This window comes from Sapajus apella, unplaced genomic scaffold, assembly GCF_009761245.1.
Source record: "Sapajus apella isolate SASKATOON/1434 unplaced genomic scaffold, GSC_monkey_1.0 scaffold210, whole genome shotgun sequence".
Lineage (NCBI taxonomy): Eukaryota > Metazoa > Chordata > Mammalia > Primates > Cebidae > Sapajus > Sapajus apella.
This window is the reverse complement of record NW_022437150.1, coordinates 562,261-579,293: the sequence shown is the minus strand read 5'-3', so window position 1 is coordinate 579,293 and position 17,033 is coordinate 562,261. Positions and strand designations below refer to the sequence as shown.

Genomic DNA, 17,033 nt, shown 5'->3' with positions numbered 1-17,033 from the left:
CTATGAGCCTGCAAAGTCAAAAGCAAGTTCGTTATGTCCTAGATACTATGGGGGTACAAGCATTGAGTACACAAACCCATTCCAAATGGGAGAAATTGGCCAAAACATAAGGGCTAAGGGCCCCATGAGAGTCCGAAATCCAATAGGGCAGTCATTAAAACTTAAAGTTCCAAAATGATCTCCTTTGACTCCATGTCTCACATTCAGGTCATGCTGATGCAAGACCTGGGCTCCCATGGCCTTGGGCGGTTCCACCCTTGCGGCTTTGCAGGGTACAGCCCCTCCCAGCTGCTTTCATGGGCTGGCATTGAGTGTCTGCAGTTTTTCCAAGTGCAGGGTGCAAGCTGTCAGTGGATCCTACCATTCTGGGGCTGGAGGTTGGTGGCCCTCTTCTCACAGCTCCACTAGGCAGTGTCCCAGTGGGGACTCTGGGTGGGGACTCCAACCCCACATTTCCCTTCTGCACTCTCCTAGCAGAGGTTCTCCATGAGGGCTCTACCCCTGCAACAGACTTCTGTCTGAACATCCAGGCATTTCCATACACCGTCTGAAATCTAGGTTGAGGTTCCCAAACCTCAATTCTTGTCTTCTGTGCACTCGAAGGCCCAACACTACATGGAAGCTGCCAAGGTCTGGGGCTTCCACTTTCTGAAGCAATGGACTGAGCTGTACCTTGACCCATTTTAGCCATGGCTAGAGTGGCTGGGATGCAGGGCAACAAGTCTTGAGGCTGCATACAGCAGGGGAAGCCTGAACCCAGTCCAGGAAATCACCTTCCTCTCCTAGGCCTGAGACAGGCTGCTGTGAAGGTCTCTGACATGCCCTGGAGGCATTCCCCCATTGTCTTGGTGATTAGCATTTGGATCCTCATTACTTATGCAAATTTCTGCATAAGTAATTTCTCCAGCTTGAATTTCTCCCTAGAAAATGGGGGTTTCTTTTTTTATCATATATCAGGCTGCACATTTTCCAAACTTTTACGCTCTGCTTCCTTTGGAACACTGCTGCTTAGAAATTTCTTCCACCAGATACCCTACATCATCTCCCTCAAGTTCAAAGTTCCACAGATATCAAGGGCAGGGCAAAATGCCACCAGCCTCTTTGCATAGAAAGAGTGACCTTTACTCTAGTTCCTAAAGAGTTCCTCATCTCCATCTGAGACCTTCTCACCCTGGCCTTCATCCTCCATATCACTATCAGCAATTGGTCAAAGCCATTAAACAAGTCTCTAGGAAGTTCCAAACTTTCCCACATTTTCCTGTCTTCTTCTGAGCCAGCCAAACTGTTCCAACCTCTACCTGTTATCCAGTTCCAAAGTCACTTCCATATCTTCACAGCAGCACCCCACTATTTCCAGTGCCAATTTACTTAGTTTTTTCTCATGCTGCTATAAAGAAATACCCAAAAGTGGGTAATTTATAAAAAAAAAAGAGGTTTAATTGACTCAATTCTGCATGGTGGGGGAGGTCTCAGGAAACTTACAATGATGGCGGAAGGGGAAGCAACATGTTCTTCACGTAACGGCAGGAGACAGAAGAAGAGAACAGAGTGAAGGGGGAAGCCCCTTATAAAACCTCAGATTTTGTGAGACCTTAGTATCATGAGAATAGTATGGGGAAAACTGCCCCGATGATTCAATTACCTCCCACTTGGGACCCTCCCACCACATGTGGGGATTATGGGAACTACAATTAAAGATGAGATTTGGTTGGGGACACAGCCAAATCATATCAATGGGCAAGAGCAAAGAAATAATAGTGTTGTAAGTTTATGTCTATATTTGAAATGTAAAGTGTTAAATATGAAATTAAGACCAGAATGTCAAGTGACACAATATTATTTCAAATTAGGCTGTGATAAATTAAAGATGGGTATTGTAATTAATTACTGTAATGGTCATCAGATTCCAATATATTTCAACTGCAGCACTTACTTATTCAGAAGTGGGTTTACTGTTAGGTCTGTAAAGCATAAGTGATTCTACACTTGCATGTTTCTTCAGATACCCTGGCCTGGTATGATACCTAGCAATGTGTTTTACATGGTTCATATGCTTGTAAAATTTGAAGGGGAAAAAAATGGATATTTTAGCAACAGGTGTTTAAACCACTGTTTTTGTTTATTTGTTTATTTTCATTTCTGATTCCCCATCTCTTATTTTTCTCTTACTGAGTGGCACTGAAATAGCAACAGGGAATTTTACCATCCGGTAAGGGGACACTATCTTAGAAATAAGTCACTTTAACTGCAATTTGAAAAGATATTTTGGTATGATTTAAGCAATAAAGCTAAATTACAAAATAAAATTATTAAAGAACTGAGAGCAAATTTAAATTTAAAAAATAGAGGCTGGGTGTGTTGGCTCATGCCTATAATCCCAGCACATTGGGAGGCCAAGGTGGGCAGATCACCTGAGGTCAGGAGTTCAAGAGCAGCCTGGCCAACATGGCAAAACCCCGTCTCTAGTAAAAATACAAAATTAGCTGGGCATGGTGGCACACAACTCTAATCTAAGCTACTCGAGGCATGAGAACTGCTTGAACCCAGGATCGAGTCACCATACTCCATCTCCTGGGAAAGAGAACAAGACTCCTACCGTTCCCACTGGAGAAAAAAAAAAAATTAATGGAATGTGAGAAACAAAAGCAATAAAGCTAATAAAATCAATGGAAATTATTCTGACATCAGGAAGCAAATTACAGCAAAAGAAACAATGTCAAATTATATGAAACCAGCAATTCCTTAAGAAAAAGAACTAAACTTTGAATATAGTAAAAAATAAGCTCTTGGTCAATTATCTAATTAGTGAAGAAAAGTGAATGACTGAACACATTGAAAAGAGATTTAAATTTCTTGTACATTTTACATAAAATACTGATATTGACAAAGACAACATAATATGCCATTGACAATGAGGACATCTAAAACCAACTAGTTAATGTGTCATCACCACAGAGATTCTCAGATTAGTCCCCACACAAAAATTTTAATGTCCTAGGGCCGGGCGCGGTGGCTCAAGCCTGTAATCCCAGCACTTTGGGAGGCCGAGGCGGGTGGATCACGAGGTCAAGAGATCGAGACCATCCTGGTCAACATGGTGAAACCCCGTCTCTACTACAAATACAAAAAATTAGCTGGGCATGGTGGTGCGTGCCTGTAATCCCAGCTACTCAGGAGGCTGAGGCAGGAGAATTACCAGAACCCAGGAGGCGGAGGTTGCAGTGAGCCGAGATAGCGCCATTGCACTCCAGCCTGAGTAACAAGAGTGAAACTCCGTCTCAAAAAAAAAAAAAAAAAAAAAAAATTTTAATGTCCTGAAATCATATAGCTCATAATTGAAAGAAACTTGATAGAAGTTTACTCATATGTCAATAATTTTTAAAAGCTTTTGATCAACCATGGTAGAGGAAAGCCTACATTAACTTTTTACTCGTTCTAGAAAAATTTCAATTATGAAATTAACATACAAAGAAGCAGTCCAAGAACATAAAGCCAACAAATAAGGGGACCAAGTTACTGTAGAGGTATCAGGCAGTTAAATAACGAAAATATTTTGTTATTTTTCTGATTTTTGTTTGTGATGTTTAGAAGACTTTAAAATATGTAGTATGGCCAGGTGTGGTGGCAACAGCTCACACCTGTAATCCCAGCACTTTGGGAGACAGAAACAGGAGGATTGCCTGAGTCCAGGAGTTTGAGGTTGCAGTCATCTATGATCACACCACTGCACCCCTGCTTGGGCGACAGAACAAGACCCTGTATTTAAAAAAAATTGTAAAGCCGGGTGCGGTGGCTCAAGCCTGTAATCCCAGCACTTTGGGAGGCCGAGGCGGGTGGATCACGAGGTCAAGAGATCGAGACCATCCTGGTCAACACGGTGAAACCCCGTCTCTACTAAAAATACAAAAAATTAGCTGGGCATGGTGGCGCGTGACTGTAATCCCAGCTACTTGGGAGGCTGAGGCAGGAGAATTGCCTGAACCCAGGAGGCGGAGGTTGCGGTGAGCCGAGATCGCGCCATTGCACTCCAGCCTGGGTAACAAGAGTGAAACTCAGTCCCCCCCCCAAAAAAAAAAAAAAAATTGTAATATGTAATTTTTCATTCTTTGGGGGTCTCACACTGTCACCCAGGCTGGAGTGCAGTACCACAATCTCAGCTCATTGCAACCTCTGCTTCCCAGGCTCTGTAATCCTCCCACCTCAGCCTTTCAAGTACCTAGGACCACAGGCATGGGCCACCATGCCTGGCTAATTTTTGTTATTTTTGGTAGAGATGGGGTTTCGCCATGTTGCCCAGGCTGGTCTTGAACTCCTGAGCTCATGCAATCTGCCTTCCTCAGTCTCCTGATGTGCCAGGATTACAGGCATGAGCCACCATGCCCAGCCCATTTTCCATTCTAAATCTCAATTTTCATTTTTTTTCTTTTTCGTTTTTTTTTTTTTTGGAGAGAGGGTCTCACTCTGTCACACAGGCTGGAGTGCAGTCGCACAATCATGGCTACTGCAGCCACTGATTCTCCCTCCTCAGCCTCCCCAGTAGCTGAGACTAATAGCATGGGTCACTGTGCCTGGCTAATATATTTTATTTTTTGTAGAGACAAAGTCTCACTATGTCATCCAGGCTGGTCTTGAACTCCAGGACTCAAGAGATCCTCCCACCCTGGCCTCTCAAAGTGTTGCGATTACAGGCGTGAGCTACCACACCTGACCTAAATCTCCATTTTCATACCTATGTTTGTACTTGTAATTTTGAAATCCTTTTCTCAAATAGGGTCTCTTGAATTGTATAAGCTGGATCTCCTTATGACTGTATTCCTCTTTACATTATAAACCCCATAAGGGTGAGGACCTTGTGCTCTTCATAATTATTACATCCAGCAAACCTTTGGCACAAAAATTGGATTCAATGGGAATCTGTATAATGAATGAATGAGTTGTAAAAAATCAATTCAACCTCTTAATACTTAATGTGTTATCTGTCTTCTCTATTTCTATTGCTACTGCCTTGATTTGGTCTCTAACTATCTGTACCCTGGATTCTTGTAGTAGTCTCCTAGCTGCTCTCCCTGCCTGTAGTCTCATTTCCTTACAGTCCCTCCCCACATGGCTGCCAAGATAGAATTTCTAGAGGCAAATTTGATCAGATTGCTCAAATTCCTTGGTTAGGGATCCAAAATAAGTAAGAGCTGGTGCCTCTACCACATATTCCACTCTCCAGTCATGCTAATCAGCCCAATTCTTTGGATGTACCAATCTCAACTCAGTATTGCTTTTGTACATTTGATTCCCTCTCCCAGAAATTTCTTTCCTTTGATCCTTTTCCCATGCACACTGGCAGATTCCTGCTTTTTGTTTTGCCCCATTAGTTTTCCTCTTCTATCTTCCATGCCACGAATTCAATCTAATACATACATTTATTTTTTACATATGTACTTAGCATTTTCTATGTTCCAGAGACTATTCTCATCGATTTACAAGCACTCATTTTATTTTACTTCATTTCACATGCCAGTCAATTTTACCCAGTTACTTGTTTACGTGCCCTTCTAGACTTTGAGATTCCAGAAGGCAGAGGTTTGAGAGTAAAAAACTAACAAAACTACAACAAAAACAACTCTGTATTCTCGTCCCCACCATTACCATCTCCCCATTGTGATGTCAAAGAGACCAGAGGAAGCGGACAGACTCGGGGAAGAATAGATAAGTATTAGAGGTAGAAACCGTATCAAGTCCCTTCTGTGAGGACGAACAATAGCGATGCCATTTTACAACCTTGATGACTGTGTTCTCAAGGAACAAAGCAAATGTCGGAGCAGAACGGTCCTAACCGCAACAAAGCCTAATGGTCCTAATCACACCTGTCTCAAATTGTAAAGTCCCCAGACAGTGCCAACTAGCCAGCACTTCCCCAACCCCTCCCCAATAGAAACTTTGTTATAGGGCCGGGCGCGGTGGCTCAAGCCTGTAATCCCAGCACTTTGGGAGGCCGAGGCGGGTGGATCACGAGGTCAAGAGATCGAGACCATCCTGGTCAACACGGTGAAACCCCGTCTCTACTAAAAATACAAAAAAGTTAGCTGGGCATGGTGGCGCGTGCCTGTAATCCCAGCTACTCAGGAGGCTGAGGCAGGAGAATTGCCTGAACCCAGGAGGCGGAGGTTGCGGTGAGCGAGATCGCGCCATTGCACTCCAGCCTGGGTAACATGAGTGAAACTCCGTCTCAAAAAAAAAAAAAAAAAAAAAAAAGAAACTTTGTTATAAAAGCCTCAGCCTGTAAGCGATCGGGGGAATCTAGCTGCCCCGGACTCTTCGCAGACTTACTCCTGTAAATAAACCTGTTTGGCCGTGGAGTTACCTCCTGTTTCTCGCTCTCTCTTCCTTTATATCTTCCTAACACCTTCCTGCTCTGTTCTGCGTCTCTACGACCATCTAACTCCTAAAGGCTGGGGGCCGCTCCCCACAGAAATCCCTCGCTGCATTTCTTCACCTCGCACCCAGCGGGGCTGGGATTTCTGGCCCCGGCGTTTGCAATAAAGGAGTCACCAGGATGCAACCACCTCGGGAATTCCTAGAAAGGAAAGAGTTGCCTGGCTTGAGCCAGTGGGCTCCGAACTGCTGACGCATTTCCGGCCTTTGCGGTGGTCATTGGGGTGCTGCAGCCCAGACACCTGTTCCGTAGCTTCCCGGTGCCCGGAAACTGAGTCTCGGTCCCCGGTCGGAAGCCGCCGGTTCCGGGAAGATTTCCGGTCTGTGCCTCAGAGTAGGCGGGGAGGGAACGTCTGCGCAGGCGTGGCCCCACCCCTACACTTTCACTGGCCGGAAGCCTCGGTGGACTCGGGTGAAACAGTCTTTCCTTTTCTTAGCTAACGCCCGGAGTTTTTTGTCCCACCTCCAAGACGATTAAGGAGCGCGGACACAAAGGTGAGGTTAGAGCGAAAGTTTAATAGGCGAAAGGAGAAAAATTTATGCCAGCAGAGACGGGGTCCCGACCGGGAGTACCCACTGTGGGGCCAGTTCTGGGGTCTTTTGTAGACTGGAAAGGAGAAGGAATGTGCTTAGTCCGCGGGCTGTCTTGGCGAACGCTTGATTCAGCTTGATCCGGGAACCAATCAGGAGCTGAAATGATGATTCATAGACGCTGCTTAGCTTGGCCCAGGACCTATCAGAAGCTGAAGTGAAAGTTTGGCCCCGGACCAATCAGGAGCTGAGGTCATGAATCACAGAACCCGGGCTTATAGACCTAATAAAGGACAGTACAGTGCCCACCGGAACCTATCAGGGCCCACCGTGCCCCTGCCCACAAAAGGAGAAGAAACTTTTCCTGGGAACCTGCTCACTATACAAAGGACAAAGGCGTTTCTGTGCCAAGCCTTGTTCCCTTATCTGAGTGAACTGGAGGCTATGTGCAAGTTTTTATCCAAATGGGCTGGAGGTTTTCCTATCTGTGCAGCTGGGCATATCTCTAGGCACAACACCCTGTGCTGGTTCCCTTATCGGTGCCTGCAGCCTGAATTTTTTCCCAGACTGCGTTTTTATGTGGGGATGAGGCACTGACCCATGGGTGGGGGCAGGCTCTCTCCCCTACCCCCTCCCCATCTTAGCTATCTACCTAAGGCAAGCTAACTAAGTCCTTCCACAGGGTGGTGGGAGAGACCCTTAGAGAGGGTGGAGCTTTGAGGTGGAAACCGCGGTCGAGAGGTAGAGAAGGGATGCACCTCGCTCCCTGTCAAAAGCCTTATTTCCTAAATACTCATAACTTTTATTTAACAAGTCAACATTATGCAACGTTTATCGCATATAGTGTTCTTTAAATATTGTAAAATAAATCACAATCATAACTTGTCACCTCTAGTTTCTAATGTATCTCTAAAAATTAAGGACATTTCCCTACATAACCACAATATTATTAGCACACCCAACTAAGTGTAGGTGCTTCACCTAACACCTAGTCATGTTTAAATCCCTCCACCTCCTGTTGTCCCACAGATGTCTTTTACACCTGTTTGTACCAACTAGGATCCAGTCATAGACCACTCACTGCATGTAGTTAAAAGTCTTAATCTAGAGCAATTTTACTCTTTGCCTCCCTTCCTCTCATCAGATTGCCTTGTTGAAAAGGAGGCTCCTCCAGTCATCTTACAGAGCATCCCCATTTCTGTATTTGACTGATTCCTCATGGTATTTAAGTTCTGCATCATTTTCTTGTCATTGTAATTGGTTGTCCTTTGGGATTTATTTTACAACACAGGTGATTTATGATTTACATGATCTCTTTGTTGCTGTTGCTAATTATGCTAACACGAATGAAAACATTCTCTTTTATGCTGTTTCTGCCATGTTTTTGTTTCAATGAAAGACAATGGGGACACATCAAACTGCATTGTTTCACTCTTTGCTGTATAACATGTAATAGACCCCTTAGTAAATACCTGTGAAATGAATTCCATTGTGGATTACATGTAATGCATAGAAACTTAATCTTGTATTTAGGATGAGCTCTTTCACTTCCTCCAGGAGTATACCTTGTACACATTTTTTTAAATACAGCTTTTATTTAATTGTATTGTAATTATATCCTCATGAGCTATAAACACCTGTGTGTTCCCAACTCTTATTGCAGCTCCATAAATTGATTGTCCAGTGACTGCACTGCTTTTACAAAGGTTAAGCTGTTTCATCTTCTGTACAGTAACATCTAAACTAAGTGGATGTCTTTCCAGATTGAGTGCAATACCTTCATACCTTTCACTTTACCCTTTTTTCAACTCTTGACTCTTCTGCTTCTACTCTTGCATTTCTGCCTCCACTCTTGCCTCTATCCTCATTCCCTCAGCTCATTCTCCATCCAGTAGCAGAGCTCCTCTATACATAATTCAGCCTGTCACTTCCTTTCTATAAATCCTCCAGTGGTTTCTTTATTGCATTTATAGAATTCTAACTCCTATGCTGTACATGATCTGACTCCTGCTTGTCTTGCCAGCCTAATATTTTGTCACTCTTCTCCCACATGACTGTAGACATTCCAGCCTCCTTTCCTGTCTTTGATGGCAGGATGTACTTCCTAAGGGCCTTTGGATAGTCCAGAGGGCTCTTCCCCTCCCTCATCCCTACTCTGCACAGCTCACTTCTTTTGCACTTAAGGGCTCAGCTTAAATGTCACCTCACCTTCCACCACGCCCTCTAAATAGGCTGTCCGTTTATTTGGTAACTCAGTGCCTCATTTGTTCTCCTCATAGTAATCATCACAACTTGTAATTATTTTATTTACCTCCTTACTTATTTTTCTTGTTGCCTTTATTTTCAGTATGTCTTCCGTGTTAAAATGAACACTCCAGCCTGGTCTTGTCGTTTTCACCATTGTAGCCCTAGTGCCCAGCCAAGTACCTGGCATGTTATGGTTGCTCAATGAACATTTATTGACTAAATAAGTGAATAAATGGGTCAGTTACTAGTAATGAGTCTCTCCTTGCCCCTTGTCTCCTGGGCCTTAGTTGCTAATAAAGTCATAAGCTGAGTCAGCTGTCAACTGCCTTTTATTTTTCTGTCCCCCTTTCATGAGTGTGGAAGTCCACTGCAGGCCCTGGCATGGAACAGTCAGCCTGGTTCCCTAAAACCTGAGACACACCACATTTAATCCCCCAGGAGTTGAATTCTAGGATGTCTTTGTTCCTTCAGTCAAGTCAGTTAGCCCACAGCATCAACTCCACTAACTACTCTGTGTTTGTTTCTGGTCCACTGGGATTTTTGTCTTGTATTTGTAACTGACCATGTCACTCTCTTTATCCCCTTTTATATATCATCTCCCAGTGCCAAATGTTTGGAGTCAATTGGTAATTAATCATAAATTGGCCTATATCATGTCACCCTGGAAATCTGAATCCAATCTTTAATGTGTTGCTTTTGAGCTGCTGTTAGGATGTTCAGGAGGATACCCTGGTGACATCTAGAGATCGGCTTCAGCACACAACTGGGAGGTCACCACTGGGCACGGTCTGTCCTGGATTTTCTTGAATATTTCTTCTAGTATTTTCAACTGTCTACTGAGTATTAACATATGAAGTAAATATTTTATTTTGTTGGGTCTATTTCCGCTATGAAATGAAGATATGCAATTTACTAATAATTCTTTACTAATAATACCTGCTCGTTGATATTTATGTAATAACTGCTGTGGGCCAGGTACTGTGCTAAGCTTTTTATATGCATTACCTTATATAATCACAGCAACTGTAAGAGGAGTACTATGGTCATTATCACTTTAGAGAGGACACAGGATTTGAACATTATTCACTGTACTACAGTGCTTCACCAAAGATGATCTTAAATAGCCATTCCGTTTAATTCATCAGATGTCTACCAAGTACTTGTTCCCTGCTAGGATATCAGATGACACCAAATTTGCATATAATTGAATTAATCAGGTAAACATGAAGATGAATTCATAATTTTGTGGCAAGTCCAGATTTGTAAGTCTTTTAGGCATTTTAAAAATAAGAAGTGTCTGTAATATTTAGCAGTTTGGGAGAGGAGATAGGAAGAGGTGGGAGGACTGGCTGGGAACGTAGGGTAATGCATATACATCCTGGGAACAGGGGTGGTTTGGGGGACAAGAAGAAAGAATATATTTTCCCTTCTATGTTCCCTTCTCTGTCCTTACCATGGCTTGAGGAAGTGAAGGGGAATATAGTGGGGGAATATATATTTATTTATCCAGAAAATGTTTATAGAGCACTGACAGGCACTGTGCTAGGCATTAGGAATAAAGACAGTTCATGACGGTATAAGACCAGGAGGTAAATCCTAAGCACCAATTGTGGGGAGAAGAATACAACTGATGGAGGAATATTCCACCTGTGGCTTTGTATATGTGAGAGATTGCCTGTAGTGATCCAGAAAGCAAAACAAAATAAAACAAAACAAAAAAGCCAACCCTATCTCCATGGTTTCTCAATAGCATTAAAGTGCAGAACCCATATTTGCAGAATAATTTTTGCCTATAAACCTAAGGCCATGAGAAGCTACATGTTTAATAATAATGGAATCCAATGCAAATTCATAATTAGAAATTTTCAGACTTTCAGTCTTCCTGCCCTGAAGACAACAAGCCCAATTACCAGATGCTACAGTAAGGAGTAAAAAGATAAATATTTGGCCTTGGACATTGACAAAGAATAAATGCCATGATCTTTTTAACTCTTGATATCCTTAATTCTGTAACATAATTTTATGTGAATTATGTCTTTCCCATGGTAAATACCATAAAGGTAGGGACCTTTCACCGTTTTGAACTAAGCACCTCACACTATTCCAGACACCTAATAGACACATAATATTTGAATGAATGGAATAAATGCATTTTCACCCAATGAAGTATAACTGAAAAACTTCCAAGTGCTCTGAGACCTTAATAATTCCATTAGCATCGGGCAAAAATCATATAAAACTTAAATTACACCACTAAAGTCAACGTATCAGTGTAACTATCATTAAACTTCCCAACTTAAACAGCCACAACCCTGCAACATATTCTTACCATTTCCATCCTGAATCTTACTCAGTATTTTTTTTTAAATACAGATCTAACACTAGGACAATAAAATGAAAGCCTCAATGCCTCTCAGTTTTCCGTAAAGTCTAAGGTCTTAGCCTAGAGTTGAAGGCCATTTTCTATCCCATATAACACATCTGTCTAACTTCATCTCCTCTCACATTTTTACCCACACCTCATATTCTATAGTTCAGCTTTGCCTGTCCTTATCGCCATTGTGTGTGCCTGTAAATTCCTTTCTTCATGTTGTTTGCTTGACTTATGATGCCAGATCTTCCTTTCTCTTCCTCAAAAAAATCCTGGGCCGGGCGCGGTGGCTCAAGCCTGTAATCCTAGCACTTTGGGAGGCCGAGGCGGGTGGATCATGAGGTCAAGAGATCGAGACCATCCTGGTCAACATGGTGAAACCCCGTCTCTACTAAAAATACAAAAATTCAGCTGGGCATGGTGGCATGTGCCTGTAATCCCAGCTACTCAGGAGGCTGAGGCAGGAGAATTGCCTGAACCCAGGAGGCGGAGGTTGCGGTGAGCCGAGATTGCGCCATTGCACTCCAGCCTGGGTAAACAAGAGCGAAACTCCGTCTCAAAAAAATAAATAAATAAAAAATAAATAGCCACAAAACATTGGTGGCATATAGTGATAAACTTTTGTTTAGCAAATGAGTATATAGGGCACAGCTTACCTGGGGTGGGCAGGCCCTACTTATACATCTGCAGTCAGCAGGTCTGCAGATCTTAGGCTAGGCCTACATGTTTGGCAGTTAGCTGGCTGTCAGCTACTCTAGGATGGTCTCATCTGCCCCACTGGGGTGATCTGGCTCTGTCCTGCATGTCTCTTTCCATCTGAAGGATATCCTTCTTCTGGCAGATTCAGAGGGCAAGAGTAAGCAAGCCCAGTCACACAAGTACTGTTCAAACCCAACCCCCTCCTTAACTGCCAGTTCTTCATTTCTAGTACATGTCTGTTTGACATGGATCTATTTCTATCCTATGATTATATTATTTAATAAAGGAAAGAGATGACATTGTTGGTCCATTTATTTTCGAGATGGTGACAGCATACCTGAGAACCAGGAATTGGCATCAGGGCAAGAAATCTTAAAAGAAATGGAACATTTGGGGTATAGCAGACTCCAAGGAGATGTATCTTTGGATACAGAGAAACTTATAAACAAGACAGCAGGGCAGAAAAGCAGCAGGGACATTCCACTGGAGGAGACGCCACAGGTGCAATGAATGTGGGAAAAACTTCACTAAGAGTTTAGTACTAATTCAACACCAGCGAATGCATCACATTTGCTAATATCATTGGCCAAATCAAGTCATATTGTTGAATCCAGTGTCACAATGGAAGGGCACTGCAATATATTAATACATGGCTATAGGGAAAGGGGAAGAATTGAGGCCATTAACATAGTCTGCCATAGCCTTTTCCCTGTTGCTAAACATATGTAAGTCAATATATATATATGTTTTATTAACATAAATGACAATATAATTCATGTTTCCATACTTTGCTTTTTTCCCCACTGCTTTATTTCCATTAATACATAATCCTCTATCATCAGGTGTCTTCTCCTAAGGAAGATTAAATCAGAAAATTTTAAATCACAGTTACCCTTTCACCTCAAGCCAGAGTAAGCCTTTTAAATTAATCTCAGGAATGGCTTCAACAGAGGAACAGTACGGACTGAAGATTGTGAAGGTGGAAGAAGACCCTTTCTGGGACCAAGAAACCTACCTTCGAGTGAACAACTTTTCTGGCCAAGAAGCCTCTCGACAACTTTTTAGGCAGTTTTGTTATCAAGAGACTCTTGGTCCCCGAGAAGCTCTGAGCCAGCTCCGAGAACTCTGTCATCAGTGGCTAAGGCCAGAAATCCACACCAAAGAGCAAATCTTGGAGCTGCTGGTGCTAGAGCAGTTCCTGACCATCCTGCCTGAGGAACTCCAGGCCTGGGTACAGAAGCACCATCCGCAGAGTGGGGAGGAGGCTGTGGCTGTAGTTGAAGATTTGGAACAAGAGCTTAGTGAGCCAGGGAACCAGGTAAGAGGAAAAAGATGGACTTCTAAACATTAAATACTAAATGTAAGGCAGGGTTTGGTGACACAGGTTGGCTGGCTATAGCCACATGTATTAATTCTCTGTTGTGTAACAAATTACCCCTAAACCTTAATGGCCAAGACTACAGTCATCTGATGACACAACTCAGGTGGATGGATCCACTTCCAAGGTGGTTCACTGGTACGACTGTTAGTAGGGGGCCTCAGCTGCTCACTGGCTGTTGGCAGGAGGTCTTAGTTCTTTACTATGTTAGTACTCTTCATAGGGCTGCTTGAGTGCCCTCACAACAGGTCAGCTGGCTTCTTTTGGGTAGAAAGAGAGAAAGAGAGAGAAAGGGAAAAGCCGCAGTGTTTTTTATGACTCAGAAGTTACATACCATCTCTTCTGCCTCACTTTCTATTCAGTAGAGTTGAACTATCAAGTACAGTTCGCATTCAGGGGGCGGTGGGGGGGGGCAGTTAGATTCTACCTGATGGATTTATTTTAAACCACCACACTAGATTAAGCCACTCTTCCCTGTTTTGCTTTTGGGTACGGAATTAAACTCTGGGCCTTCCACTATGACAACTCTCTAGAAAATGTTTCATATGGTTCCATATGATGTCCTTCATTTAGTATGAGCTTGGACTCCTATAATCCCCCTCTTATGACCCAAATATGCCTGCTGCCTTCAGGATCCAGATCATGAAGGTGGACATTCAGAGGATGTGGAACATCCGAAGATCAAGCAGGAACCAGCAGACATCCAGGTTCAGCCTATGGTGACACAGCTCAAATGTGAATCTTTTCACCTCCACCAATTTCGAGAACAAGGTAAGGGCTTTGACAGGTCCATTAAGGAAATATCTGGTGGGTCTATACAGAGTAATAGTTAAGAATGTGGACTCTGGGGCCAAATTGCCTGGGTTGGGATTTAAATACTACTATTTAATAGCTCTGTGACAATGGACAAATGACAAATCAGGTAACCTCTCTGTGCCTTCAGTTTATGCATATTTGAAGTGGGGATAATCATACTGCATCAGTTACAGAATCATTTGAGTATTTAATAAGTTAACATATGTAAAACACTTAGAACAGTGCCTGCCTTGTAGTGAGTATAATATAGTGCCTGCTTATGTACATCCTCTCTGGGAGCCTCTGGGTGTTCTCTCCAGCCATTTCAACAGTGCTGATAACTGCTTACTTTACTAGCCTAAACATCCCTGTTTAACCCAACCCCCTCCTTAACTGCCAGTTCTTCATTCCTAGCACATGTCTGTTTGATATGGACCTTTCTATTTCCATCCTATGATTATATTCTTTAATAAAGGAAAGAGATGACATTGTTTGGTCCATTTATTATTCCAGATGGTGAAAGTATACCTGAGAACCAGAATTTGGCATCAAAGCAAGAAATCTTAAAAGAAGTGGAACATTTGAGGGATAGCAGACTCCAAAGAGATGTATCTTTGGATTCTAAGCACAGAGGAACTTGTAAACAAGACAGCAGGGCAGAAAAGCAGCAGGAACATTCCACTGGAGAGAGACGCCACAGGTGCAATGAATGTGGTAAAAGCTTCACTAAGAGTTCGGTACTCATTGAGCACCAGAGAATCCACACTGGGGAGAAGCCATACGAATGTGAAGAATGTGGGAAGGCTTTTAGCCGGAGGTCGAGCTTGAATGAACATCGGCGGAGCCACACTGGAGAGAAACCCTACCAATGTAAGGAGTGTGGGAAAGCCTTCAGTGCCAGCAATGGCCTCACTAGACACAGAAGAATCCACACAGGGGAAAAACCATATGAATGCAAAGTGTGTGGGAAGGCTTTCCTCCTCAGCTCATGCCTTGTTCAGCATCAGAGGATACACACTGGAGAGAAGCGCTATCAGTGTAATCAGTGTGGCAAAGCCTTCATTCAGAATGCAGGGCTTTTCCAGCATCTCCGAGTCCACACTGGTGAGAAACCATATCAGTGCAGTCAGTGCAGTAAAATCTTTAGTAAGAAGGCACTTCTTATGAAACATCAGAGAATCCACACTGGAGAGAGACCATGAGTGTGATGAGTGTGGGAAAGCCTTCAGTCATCATTGCAACCTTATTAGGCATTTTAGAATCCATACTGTTCCAGCAGAACTGGACTAATTCTGTGAACCCTCAGACCCCTAAATGGGACCATCTTGGAAAGAAGAGTTTCAGATGGCTTATTCTGTTCTTGTAAGATTTATTTTTGCTTTGCAGTGAATCACTTGTCTACAAACCAGGTGCTGGTGTCTCCACTGTGGATGACTGACTGTAGGGGGTTGCTGGGTGGCCTTCTTATTCCCTATACTTTGGTTTGTTTCTAATTATTTCTTTTAAAGGGACCAAATCTTATTGGAAATAAATTGTTATGGAGGGCCTGTTTTTGAGTAATACTGAATATTGAACAACTCTAAAAGATCAGTATATTTATATTCTTTTTAAAAAAGATTGGCGAAGATCAAAGGGAATTCAGAGGTGCATCTTTTTCTGTAAGACTAACATTTTAAACAAACTTAAGATTTTTGGGTATAAAAATCAACCACATTCCCAAAGGAAATTATTGCTATGGTCTCTCCTAGGAATGTGATAGAAATCTTCTGTAAGCAGCATTATCCATGGTATGAAACCTGTAGTTTTAATCGTTTAGAAATCTATGTCTCATTTCATATCTAACTCATGTTTTTGATATGAATCCTCAAAATATGTTGATATCATATGTTAATATGAGTTTGATATGAATCATCAACATAGTATATCAAAATCTCAATGCAGGTCATTACTGTAAGTTTTCCATTTTTGTTACAAATAATATGATATTTAAAAATCTCTATTCTTTATAGGGTACCCCTTTAATTCATAGCCTTTTATGTCAGCATTATTCTTATTTTAGGGGTTGGTCAGCAACTTTGAGTGCCATAGCAAGCAGCATCACTGAAGTAGTTCTGTAAAGAAAAAAAGTATGATATCTTGGGCAGCTTGCTACTTACTGGGGAGACCAGCATGCTCAAACATTTATTGTCAGGGTTAAACATATGCTCTGGGACCAAGTTCAAATCCTACCTCCCCATTTGTGAGATGTGGAACTGTAGGTGACTTATCTAAATGCCACCATGCTGTAGTCTCCCATCTGTAAAACAGGATGATACCAGTATCATCCTCAGTAGGTGCATAAGATTAAATAGATACAAACATGGAAAGCACTTAAAATGTAGCTCTTAATAAATGTGCATTATATTTTACATAAGAGATAATACCATTTAACAAACGTAGGTAGAATTTTAAGTATCATGTTAAAATTTGGATATGAAATGCCTCTGCTGACATTCTTGTTATTCTTTTCTCCACAGTCAAAATCTGAATCAGAATATTTCAAAAGAGAGGAAATAAAAGTTCAGCTTAAAACTATTCTGCCCTAAA

General features: G+C 42.4%; 2 protein-coding genes across 7 annotated transcripts in view; one reads left to right on the top strand and one right to left on the bottom strand.

Annotated features, from left to right (window-relative positions):
- LOC116544236 (zinc finger protein with KRAB and SCAN domains 3) overlaps positions 1-6,642 on the bottom strand; it is a 25,719-nt gene extending 19,077 nt beyond the window's left edge. For 2 of the 4 annotated variants that reach the window (XM_032270433.1, XM_032270440.1), the window contains exon 1: positions 6,356-6,442. The gene's annotated coding sequence lies outside the window, so the exon portion shown is untranslated. Of the gene's footprint in view, positions 1-6,355; positions 6,443-6,487 lie in introns of those variants that run through there. The other 2 variants (XM_032270436.1, XM_032270435.1) reach the window with 2 other exon arrangements.
- ZSCAN31 (zinc finger and SCAN domain containing 31) overlaps positions 1-17,033 on the top strand; it is a 24,975-nt gene extending 7,942 nt beyond the window's left edge. Inside the window, exons 1-4 of one of the 3 annotated variants that reach the window (XM_032270453.1) lie at positions 6,818-6,921; positions 13,117-13,592; positions 14,285-14,423; positions 14,961-17,033. In XM_032270453.1, the coding sequence (XP_032126344.1) occupies positions 13,212-13,592; positions 14,285-14,423; positions 14,961-15,649 (1,209 nt within the window). In that variant the 5' untranslated portion in view covers positions 6,818-6,921; positions 13,117-13,211 and the 3' untranslated portion in view covers positions 15,650-17,033. Of the gene's footprint in view, positions 1-6,817; positions 6,922-8,355; positions 8,460-13,116; positions 13,593-14,284; positions 14,424-14,960 lie in introns of those variants that run through there. The other 2 variants (XM_032270451.1, XM_032270452.1) reach the window with 2 other exon arrangements.